General features: G+C 38.4%; 1 protein-coding gene across 1 annotated transcript in view; it reads right to left on the bottom strand.

The window, feature by feature from the left end:
• Positions 1-598: 598 nt before the first annotated feature.
• Positions 599-12,341, bottom strand: part of Herc5 (HECT and RLD domain containing E3 ubiquitin protein ligase 5) — a 50,258-nt gene continuing 38,515 nt past the window's right edge. The window contains exons 19-23 of the mRNA XM_078021929.1: positions 9,819-9,885; positions 8,892-8,962; positions 3,179-3,362; positions 2,995-3,097; positions 599-869 (exon numbers count right to left, since the gene is read on the bottom strand). Of these exons, the coding sequence (XP_077878055.1) occupies positions 664-869; positions 2,995-3,097; positions 3,179-3,362; positions 8,892-8,962; positions 9,819-9,885 (631 nt within the window). The 3' untranslated portion in view covers positions 599-663. The remainder of the gene's footprint in view (positions 870-2,994; positions 3,098-3,178; positions 3,363-8,891; positions 8,963-9,818; positions 9,886-12,341) is intronic.

Consider the following 12,341-nt stretch of genomic DNA (forward strand, 5'->3'; position numbering starts at 1 on the left):
CACTCCCACCTTAAAGGGAATCTACACCTGAAGAAAAGGATAGCTATGATGTAGACAAACAGTCTTAAAAAAAAACACAAACAAACAAACAAAAAAACTCCTAAGCTAAAGAGTCTCTCTCAGGCCAAATTAGGCAAATATTTGTGTCAGACAAACAGTTTAACCTATTTCATAACTAATACATCTTACATGCAATGACAACAATTATTTTTAATTATTATTATACTTTATATATTTTTTGTGGTACCAGGGATTGAATTCATGGGCATTCAACCACTAAGCCACATTCCCAGGGTCTTACCAAGTTGTTTAGCACCTTGTGCCGCTGCCGAGGCTGACTTTCAACTTGTGATCCTCTGATGTCAGCCTCCTGAATGCTGGGATTACAGGCTTGCACCACCCTGCCAGGCTGTTATTCTTTTTTGAGACAGGATCTTGCTAAGTTTCTGATCTGGCCTGAAACTTGTGATCCTCCTGCCTCAGCCTCCTGAGTTGCTGGAATTATAGGCACATACATTCATGGGGCCCAGCTGAAATGATAGCCAATTTTCAAACAGCAGGTAACTACACTGAATATTGAACAAGACTTTTATGTCAGTTTTTGAGTTATTATTGTTTATTTTGAAAATATTTCCCAACAGAGGTAGAGAATACAATGTAGGGTTAGCCAAATCCCCTGCTATTGTTGATGGCTACTTGAAGTGCTTCTTCCACTCTCTCCATAGTAGAATACTTAGGGAGGTAGAGAACACTAAAACATGTCTGCGCTCTCATGGGATCTTTTTCATTCAAATTTTCAGGGCAGCAAAATCTTATTTTCATATTCTTTAAATCTTTCATTTGTAGTCTGTCAGTGCCTGTAAGAAACACTGAAAAGAAGAATGCAACAGGATGACCTATTACATATGAAGACCAAAATCTCTTTATAAAGACAGAAAATCTATTTTTTAAAAAATAACTTTACTAAGGGCCCATGAGCAGAGTCCTATATTAAATAGTACATTGGGGACCATATTAGGACAAGATTTGGCATAGTCACTGCCATCAAACAATTCCCAAGACCGGCTGGGAATACAGTAGTCATTTCCTACCCCCAAGTTCCAAGATCCCAGTGGATGCCTCAAACTGTGGACACTATATGTACCCTACGCTTACTGTTTTTTCCTATTTATACATAATTATGATAAACTAAACTTTTCACTTAAGGAAGATGTTTATAACTTCTCTTCAATATATATGAACTGGCAGCAAAAATTATTCATGCACTTTGGGGCCACCATTAAGTAAGATAAGGGTTACTTAAACATAAGCACTGTGATACATCGATGGTCAATCTGAAAATGAGATGGCTAGTAAGTGACTGGTGACCAGGGAGTGTATGTAGTGAGCATATGCTGGACAAAAGGATGATTCGTGTCCAGGTAGGGCAGACTAGGATGACACAAAATTTTGTCATGCTTCCCAGAATGGCATGTTAACTTAAACTTAAGGATTGTTTACTTCTGGAATTTTCTATTTAATATTCTCACACAGTGCTTGTCCATAAGAAACTGAAACCACAGATGAAGAGAGGGATACTATATAGATTTGTGTATAGAACAAGACCAAAAAACGAGTAAATAGGACAGCCAAAGAGAAATTAAATGCCTTCTGTGTAAATGCTGTGTTTGAGGGTAGGGAGAGGATGCCAGGCTGGGATGAGCAGAGAAGAGTTTAGAGTAATAAACTAGAGTTTATTCACAGTATGAGAATCTGTCTCAGAGTTATTATAAAGATTAGTCAGGACAACAGTGCACATGGCAAGTTCTTCATGACTGTTAGGAGTTCAAGCCTTTAGATTTACCCTCCAATTTTTTTTTTTAGAGTTTAGAGTTTAGAAGGGAAAATAAAGAGGTAGGTGAGGCTCAAGGCACAGGGAGGAACGTCAGAGAGGGCCCAGAGGCAGGAGTGCAAGGCGAGCTCAGGAAAAGATTCCTCTGGAAGTTAAGACTACAGAGGCAGGCTGCTGGCTTCAGGGTAACTGAGTGCCTTCCAACATACATGTCATCCACAAAAACAAGAACAGGAAGATTACTGCTTCTTCAAAGTAAGGAAGCAGTAAGCAACTGAGAAAGTCATTAAGCCAACCTCAGGAAACCATCATGTAGGTATAAAACTGAGATCAAAAGCTGGGAGGTGAGTTAGAATAGGCTTGGAAACACAAGTAAAACAGCTTGTATACAGTAACAACAACATAGCAATAGAAAAAATTACCCTGACAAAATATTTTGGTAAATCCCACAAAGGCTGGGTAATTCAATGGAGAGTGCAAAATGAATACTCAAAATTTAGCTTGGACAAAGAAAACAAGAAAAAATTTAAAAGCAGGAAGCAGGGATGAAATATTAGGGAAAAAGATCACCTATATTAACACTTGAATTGTTCCCCCCTTGGCAGGTTGGGGATGGTAGACAAACACTCTTAACCACTTAGCTACCTCCTCACCATTAATACTTGATTTTTTAAAAAAAATTATTTGTTTTTTCTAGATGTATATGATAGTAGAGTGTATTTTGACATATTATACATACAGAGGATAAGTATAACTTGTTCTAATTAGGATCCCATTATTGTGGTTGTATGTGATATGGAGTTACACTGGTCATGTATTCAAATATAAAAATAGGAAAGATATGTCTGATTCATTCTACTGTCTTTAGCACTTGATTTTTTGATGCTAGCACACAGCAGACATTTGGTTGGACTAGAAGTAGCTATGACACTAACCATGATGGTACCCATCACAACTGAGATTTTTTAAAAAATTTTTTTGTTGGAGATGGACACAATACCTTTATCTTATTCATTTATTTTTATGTGGTGCTGATGATTGAACTCAGTCCAATGCCTCACATATGCTAGACAAGCGCTCTACAACCCCAGCTCCACAATTGAGATTTTTATTCCTTTAAAAAGATATCAAATTATAGATCTATTCATTGATATAATACTTACCAAGGAACTTTTTCTTTTCCTCCAGAGTCAATTTATGTAAAGCCTCCCAAAACATCACTATAGTGGGATGTGAATTATTGTATCCTTGTTCATAACTTGCATTCTAGAGCAAATAAAAGAGAGAAAAAAATTAAGGAAACAGAAAAGAAAACAGAAGTTAATTGATTTGGCATCCACGATGTACCTTTTCTAATGTTTCCCAGTCATAATCTGTGTTTCCAACAATCACATCCTTTAATTCTTCAGGATGAAAAATTTCTATAATCTCTTTGTCACATACTTTATAAAATCCTCTCTGGAATTCTTTGTAAACTGTCTTCACAGAGATGTTGAAGATGTAATCAACACACTTAGAAACATAGTCTCTCCTTTTAATAAAACAAAAACAACAACAAAAAATTACTTCCTTTGATTGCAATAACTGGAAAAAAAAAGATTGGAGGATAAATCTAAAAGCTTGAATGCCTAACAGTCATGAAGTGCTTGCCATGTGCACTGTTATCTTGACTAATTATATCTTTATAATAAATCTGAGACAGATTCCCATATTGTGAATGATTTAGTGAGGAAGAAACAGACATGGTGAAGTTAAATGATAGTTTAAGGTCACAGAGTTCAGAGAATCAATACTTAGATTAGAACAAAATTTGACCTAATATAAAGTCTGAACCGCTACAGTGATTAGTCTCTGGGGACTGACTGGGCTTGGGAGGTGGGCTAAATATCATGTTTTATTATTATGCACCATTACAAATTACCTAAATTTGTATTGGTGAGCAACTGGTGGTTAACACAAACGAAGAAGTAGTTTCCCCTTCTAACTAGGATGAAGTAGCTTACAGCAGACAAATGCTGCCCCTGGGAAGAACCAGCAAAGTCATCAGCTAAAATACAAAAACACCAGGCTCAAAGCTTCTGAATCAGGGTCAAAACTCCAGAGGCCACTATTGGGAAGGAAGGCTCACTGAGGAGGGCCTAGCATTTTCCTTTTGCCCTTCAGGATATTTGCCAATTTTTGATGAAGGCAAAGAAGCCAGAAAGTAAAGAGTCAGATAAATTAGTACAAGATTTGGTAATTTAATGGGGATGCACAGAAAAATTAAGTTTGGGGTTATCAAAATAAGAATGTAAGAGGCCAAGGGCTCTGGGAGGAGGGCAGTGCTCTGGGAAGGCATCTCCCAAATTCTTTAGAGGCAAAGACGAATAAGCTTTTGGCACATAAAAAACAGAGCAGAACTTAACAGTCTCCTGAGGCTGAAGAAACAAAAACTGAAGTTCAGGGTCCACCAAAGGGGTCCTAAAAAATTCAGCACTCATTCATGATTAAAAAAAAAACTGAAAAAACTATGGATAGAGGACTAGGGTTGTGGCTCAGTGTTAGAGCACTTGTCTCACATGTGTGAGGCACTGGGTTTGATCCTCAGCACCACATAAATAAATAAAATAAAGAAAAGAAAGATATATTATAATAAAAGATCAAAGACAAAATGAAAAACCTTCAAAACAGTCCAAGAAGAAACTCATATGACTTCAAAAGAGGAACAAAAAGACAAAGTGATGATTTTCAGCGGGGTAATGAAAGCCAGAAGCAATGGAATGGCACTTCTTAAGGTGGTGAGAGACCAGCCCTCCTAGAATTCTGCACTTGTTTGAACTCTTCTTCAAAGTGAAGACTTCATAAAGACACTTCAGATTTTAAAACAAAAATTAAGGGAGTTCATAAATAAATAGGCAACCTGAATTACAGGAAACACTATAAGTATTTCTTCCTCTAGAAAGGAAGTGGATCCCAAGTGCAAAGGGAAGTGCTGAAGGAATGATGGTCAATGTAAAGGAAAATTAGAGCGAGTCCAAATGAACACTGACTCCATCAGAGAATGATTACAATTAGTATTTAAAATTGATGTAGAATTAGATTAATTAAGAATAATAGTGTCCTAAGGCCCACCGCTGGTCATGGAGGTGCATGCCTGCAATCTCAGACACTTGGGAGGCTGAGGCTGAAGACCAGCAAGTTTGAGGCCAGCCTCAGCAACTTCGTGAGGTCTCAAAATATACAATAAAAAGGATTAGGGGTATAGCTCAGTGGTAGAACACCTCTGGGTATAATAATTTAGCAACACTGCCTCAAAAAACAAAAAGGGTTGGGAATATGGTTAAGTGGTAGAGTTCCCTGGTTTTTCCCAGTACCACTGGAAAAAATTGAGAAACAGATTCCCAGAAAAATACAATTTAGAAATAGTTTCTTCTCTAATAGGCTTTAAAGAGTATATGTGAGAAATTTAATCTATAATAAAAATTCACTAATAATAAAATGGCTTCACTGGAAATTCTTTCAATACTTTAGAAAGAAGCAACACCAATAATATATAAACTTTCCCAGACAGCAGGATAAAGGAGATGGCCTACCTAGTCAATGGGACCAGTGTAAGCTCAATGCCAACCTTAGTATCAACATCGTAAAAGAGGAAAATGACTAACCTACAAACTATGCTTTTTACAAACTGGATGAAATAATCATAAACCAAATAGTAGCAAACAGTTATACATAAAGAGAATAATAGATTATCACTAAACTCTGTTTATATCAGGAACACAGAGTTGGTTTAACATTTGAAAACCCAATAGTACAATTCTCCCCATCAAACAAACTCATGATCATTTCAATGGATGCAGAAAAAGCATTTGAGAATATTCAACATTTACTCAAAATAAAAATTCCGAAGAACAGAAGGAAATAACATTAAATCTGGCAAAAATTAAAACCTATGGCAAATGCCACATTTAATGGTAACATACTGAAAACATTACATTTGAGATGAAGAAAGCAAAAGAATGCCTGCTGTTACCATTTCCATACAACCCTAGATGTTTTGGCCACTGCAACAGAGAATATTTTAACAACTGCAAGGATACACTTACAACTCCAATTAATTGCAGAAACATGAATGTGTACCAAAAAAAAAAAAAAAAAAACCCCACCAAAAAACAAAAATGAAAAACCTGAAGAATCTATTGAAAAACTATTAAAATAACTGGATTTAAGATCCTTGAATCTTGGGGCTGGGGCTATAGCTCAGCGGTAGAGTGCTTGCCTACCACATGTGAGGCCCTGGGTTGGATCCTCAGCACCACATACAAATGAATAACCATAGAATAACGGTTAAAAAAAAATCCTTGCATCTCAATGTATCAAAACTAATGTTTCTATATGCAAAAATAAACAATTAGAAAACTGAAATTTTTTGGCTGGGGTTGTGGCTCAGCGGTAGAGTGCCACGGGTGAGGCCCTGGGTTCAATCCCCAACACCACATAAAAATAAATAAATATACTGTGTCCAACCACAACTAAAAAATAAATTTTAAAAAAACCCTGAAATTTTAAAAGTGATAAAATTTATATTAGCATAAAATACATCAAAAGCTAAGAGTAAACCCAATGAAACATAGGCATGCTCTCTACACAAAAAACCACAAAATTTTTCTGAGAGGAACGAGCTAATCAGATGGAAAGAGATTTTATATTCATGAATTTAAAAATTTAATACTTTAAGATGTCATCTATCTCCAAATTTATCTAGATTCAATTCAACCACAATTCAGAATCCCAGCAGGTCGTGGTGGTGGTTGTAGAAACTGATGCTAATACAAGGTTATTCTTTTTTAAAGGAAAAATGACATGCGATATAACAGAAAAGGTAATCTTTCCAATAAATGATGCTAGATCAATTGGATGAGGGAAAAGAGGGAAGGAAAGGAGAGAACAGGAAGAAACCTTATATTACATCTTACTAAAAAAATTACTTGGATTATAGGTCTAAATGTGATAAGTAAAATAAGCTTCTAGGAGAAGACACAGGGTCATACACTCATGGGTGTATAATTGTGAAGGATTTTAGTCATCAGAGAAAAGCAAATTGAAACCATGAGTCAGGTGGTGGATCACACCTGTAATCTTAGCACATAGGGAGGCTGAGGCAGGAGGATCATAAGTTGAAAGATAACCTCAGCAAATAAAAGGAACTGGGGATGTGTCTCAGTGGTAAAGGGTTCCTGGATCCAATTCCTAGTACTAAAAATCAAAACAATCCAAACCCAAATCCACAATGAAATATTACAATGCACCCCCATAATAGCTAATTTAAAAAGTCTGACTAACAAGCTAGGCGTGGTGGCGTACACCTGTAATCCCAGAGGCTGGGGAGCCTGAGACAGGAGGATCAAAAGTTCAAAGCCAGCCTCAGCAATGGTGAGGCACTAAGTAACTCAGTAAGACACTGTCTCTAAAAAAATACAAAATAGGGCTGGGGATGTGGCTCAGTGGTTTGGTGTCCCTGAGTTTAAACACAGGTCCCCCCACCGAAATGATGTTAACAATAACAACCATCAGAGAGTTTGTAGAGCAATTAGCACTTTCATACCCTGCTGGTAGAAGTCTGTCTCCATTCTGGATGTGTGCAGACTACCCACTTTCAGGTCCCATTACTCCCCCTATCACCACATCTGCACAATAGGTAATAAAGCCCTCAGGCTCTCTCCCTTGGCACTCGGGGAAGGTTAAACTATACAAGCTCTGGACTACATGGGAACACTCATCATAGTCACATGTCTGAACCACCATAAAAACCAGAGGCATCTGCCTCTTCCTTCACTTAAGCCAAACAGTTTAGGATAAGTATCTGCCCAGCTCTCCCCAGAAAGCCTCATTATATGTGTAATATTCTTATACTCTCATGTGTACATGTGGCAGTAAAACTTTAAAAACTCCAACCAATACTGGGTGGGGGGATTGATCCCATCCTGCATGGGGGGCAACCACCAAGACTGCCAGAAATAATTCTCCTAGTTATATACAACAAACATGCACATACACAAGCAACCACATACACACACAAGAATGTTCACAGCATTACTCACAATAATCTAAGACTTGAAACACATCCTGTCTGTCAATAACACTACGGGTGAACAAACTTTAGTATATTCACGCAGTATACAACTACTACAGCTGGAAATGATCTGTTTCTCAGTGTGGATGGTAATTACATAAGTACATTCATTCATTAAAATATACACTTATCATTGTAGAATTTTCTATATTATATCATTGGACTACATTGGGGACACTCTCCATGGTCTCATGTCTGAACCACCATAAAAACCAGAGGCATCTGCCTCTTCTTTTCACTTGAGCCAAACAGTTTAGGATAAGTGTCTGCCAAGCTCTCCCTAGAAAGCCTCATTATGTGCATATCTCTATATCTCAATACAAAGTTAAACAAAAATTAAGAAATAGATTAAGAATAGATTTGGATTAGGCCAGTATGCTCCCTAGAGATCTCTTTGCCATGTAACCAACCATCAAGGGAATGAACTATGATCCTAAACTATGTGGCTTTAAGTAGCATCCCACAGGTGCAGTGAAGTCATATCACAATAACCTACTCAATACAAGGTGCCTGCTACATACTGGGCACTACTATAGACCACTTGAGGGTCCAACATGCAGTGTGAAGCATACAGATCAAGTCTCTGCCACCACACAGCTTTCACTATGGGGGAGGGGGGCATGCACTGACAAATAAGCAAATAAATCCTGAGGGCAAGTGAAGTGTTACAAAAAAAAAACTAAAGCAAAATAAGGGAAAAAAGAGGTTAGTAGTATATTATTTTACACAGGAGGAAAAGGGGAGGTTTCTCTGAGAATGCCATTTCCATTCATTACAGTATGAACCCCATGGTGTACATATCTATACATACAACACACAACTCCTCTGCCCTACTGAAAAATGATTATCGGGAATAAAAAAATTATACAAAATAAAAAAAACTTTTAGAGCTTAGTGAGATAAATATTATGTATATAGAAACCAAATACTTTATTTCTTTGTACGTACTTGTTGGTCTGGTTGACAACTATGGAGCTTCCATTAGGAATTAAGTTTTCGTCATTTCTGTCCCAATGCAACTGTGAACAAAATAAACTCAGATAACATCTCCAAAAATAATTCTGAACAGTTTAGTACCACCAAAAATACTTTGGAGTGAATCTCTTTTCCTACAAGATTTATGAGAATGTACATCTTTGTCAAAAACTAGAAGAAAGGTATAAACAAAAAACTACCATTCATCATGAAGAATGTTAAATAGTTTTTTTTTTTCAAAACTTGAATCATCTTAACTGATCAGATTTAACAAACTAATCAGAAAATTGTCAGAACTCAATATTTGCTTTACATGTAGTGTAGACAGTGTGGCAGATTTGCAAAATGACTACCAATTCCTCCCTTCCCCTAAAAGGAGCAATGTGACTTGGCAATTCCTCCCATCAAGAGGTGAGTGCATATCTTCAGCCATTGAATCTGGGGTGGCCATGTGCAGTACTTTGGCTAATGGGATCTGACAGAAGCAGAAACTTGAGAAGCTGCTGTGTGTTAGGCTTGCTATTTACCCCGTGAAGCGGCCTTGGCTAGCCTATTAGTAAATAAGAACCCACATGGAACAAAGACCAGCTGTTTCAGCTGACACTCCATAAACCAATCCACATGCCCATCACCAGGCATGTGGTAAAGGCCATGGCAGATCACCCAACCCCACTCACCCAGCCCAGACACACAGAATCATGTTTGAGCTACTAAGTTTAAGGGTAGGTTGTTACATAGTAAAATTTAATATACCCAACTAATGAAAAACAAGGAAAAAACATCTTTTCATTAACATGATTTAGAATTTTTTTTTGAAGCAAAAGGTGACATTTAGGTAAAGTATCTAAAGGGTTATTAATGAAAGCTAAAACTGAATATCAGGTTTTTATTGTTACTCACATTAAAATGGACGTAAAATACTTCTCCAAAGTCATTGCCTTCATCATCCAGAAGTGTCTGCAAACTCCTAAGAAAGAATTTTGTTTTTAAAAGTACAGTAATCTCTCATATATATTTTAGATCACCATCTATAATAACTACTGGCATGAGTACTGCTAATCCAAAGGCGGGGGTTAATGTTTATGGCACCCATTTTCTGTGGATTGACAGTTAAACTGGGCCTGAACTCAGCTAAAATGTGAGGCACAGGAAGCTTATCTGTAGGGTCCCTTCTGATTTGTAGCTCTTTTCCTTCAACCCTAACTTTCTTAACCCAGTGATGCAGGTTTCTAGCTAGAAAAGGAAAACATGTTTACTGACAGCAAAATTCATTCAAACTGGCATTAGCCCTCTTTATGCTTTTGAATTTCACCTACAGATTAATAAGTTTCCTATCAATATTGGATAACATGAAATCTGAGGAGTAAGTTAGAGGACCTTCTCTTCTATCTCTTTTCCCAGTACCATCGAGCTTAAGAAAAACCTGAAATTCTACTATCTTATTAATTTCAAGGCACCTCTCACAGCAGCTTCCATCAAGAGGTCAGGAGCCAGCCTTTTCAGATTTCCAGCCTGTCATGCTGTGGTACTTTATACCTACTTTCAAAGTCACATGTCTCGCATTGATTTTTGCTTACACACTCGTTTATTCACTTAGCATTCAAGCAGACCCTAACATGGAAGGCATAGGGAATGTAAAAGATGAGACTAACCCATCACCAACTAACCCTGAGGGACATAGGTGAGGTATGCTGAGGAAGTCCCCCCTATGGTATAGTCAGATCTGTGCAAGTGTGTAAAAGACACAGGTGTAGCTTCAAAGAAATTTCCAAAGGGACACCTATTTTTGGGAAAGATTTCTGGAGCTGTGTTCCCCGACCCCCACCAGACTTTTATTACAATATTGTAACATAATAGATCATACTTATTGTTTTTTAGGGAGAAAAGGAGGCAAATTACTCTCTAGGTGTAACCCTGTGAAATCAAACAAGTTATTGCTTCCAATGACAGAATAGGTGACATTCTTATTCTAGAAAAGAGATAAGAGGCCAGGCGTGGTGGTGTATGCCTGTAATCCCAGCAACTTGCGAGGCAGAGGCGAGAGGATAGAGAGTTAAAAGCCAGCCTCAGCAATTTAGCAAGGCACTAAGCAACTCAGTAAGACCCTGTCGCTAATAAAATACAAAATAGGGGCTGGAGATGTGGCTCAAGCGGTAGCGCACTCGCCTGGCAGGCGTGCGGCCCGGGTTCGATCCTCAGCACCACATACAAACAAAGATGTTGTGTCCGCCGAGAACTAAAAAATAAATATTAAAAAAGATTCTCTCTCTCTCACTCTCTCTTTAAAAAAAAATACAAAATAGGGCTGGGGATGTAGCTCAGTGGTCAAGTTCCCCTGAGTTCAATCCCTGGTACACCCCCCCCCCCCGTCCCCATAAAAAAGCTAGAAAAGAGACAAGAGAAAGAGGAAACAGTTCCCAAGTTAAATCCAAAAAACCCCAAAGGGTGAACATGGAATTTTTAGGTCTGAGAATAATATTTGGATGGCTCACCTTTGATAGGGCTGGGATTGGAAACTGCCCCCATAGCTTTGCCAGGCATAGCCCACCTAACAGCTCTCAATGGTGGCAGCCGTATACCTGTGGCTCTCTTAGGCTGGAGTGGCTTGCTGGTAGCTCTACTGTCCTGGGGTCTCTAGGGAAGCCTCACTTCTTGGCAATTCTCTGCCTGGGCCAAATGATTCTGTCAGGCACCCTCTGAAATCTGTCAAGGAAGCCATACCTCCAGGCATGTGTGCTCTGTACGCTTACAAATATGGGGGCACCGGATTCCCTAGCACCTATGTATTTACCACCTGTACACTCAAGAAGGGTGGCCACTGCAGTCACACCAAACCCAAGTTCAGTGGAGCCCAGTAGGATTGGCTGAGCACTGTGCTAGAATGCAGGGAGCAGAGATTTGATATAGTGCCAAGCATAGACCGTGAGGTCTGATGATACCTAGGGTCTCTCCTTTGACACAGTTCTGTATCCTAGGCCTTGAGTGGAAGCTCTGATGATTTCCACAAATGCTGTCAGTCATTTTCCCATCATCTTGGTGAACAGAGCCAGGCCCCAGTTAATCCATACTACCCTCTTTACCAAAGATTGCTTGGCCACACCCCCTTGGTGGTTTCCCCCAAACACACCTTTTCAGCTTTTTACAACATGGCCAGGCTCCAAATTTCTCCAAATCTTTATGTTCTACTTCCCTCTGAGTACAAATTCCTATTTTTTTTTTTTTTTAGTATTAAAGACTGATGCCAGGGATGCTCTACTTCTCAGATACATCTCAGTCCTTTTTAAAATTTATTTTAAGACAGGGACTCAGTAAGTTGCCCAGGCCGACCCCAGCAAACTTGTGATCCTCCTGTCTCAGCCTCCTGAATAGCTGGGATTATAGGTGTACATCACTGCATCACAAATTCAATCTTTAAATCATTTC

Source organism: Ictidomys tridecemlineatus, chromosome 9 (assembly GCF_052094955.1).
Source record: "Ictidomys tridecemlineatus isolate mIctTri1 chromosome 9, mIctTri1.hap1, whole genome shotgun sequence".
Taxonomy (NCBI): domain Eukaryota; kingdom Metazoa; phylum Chordata; class Mammalia; order Rodentia; family Sciuridae; genus Ictidomys; species Ictidomys tridecemlineatus.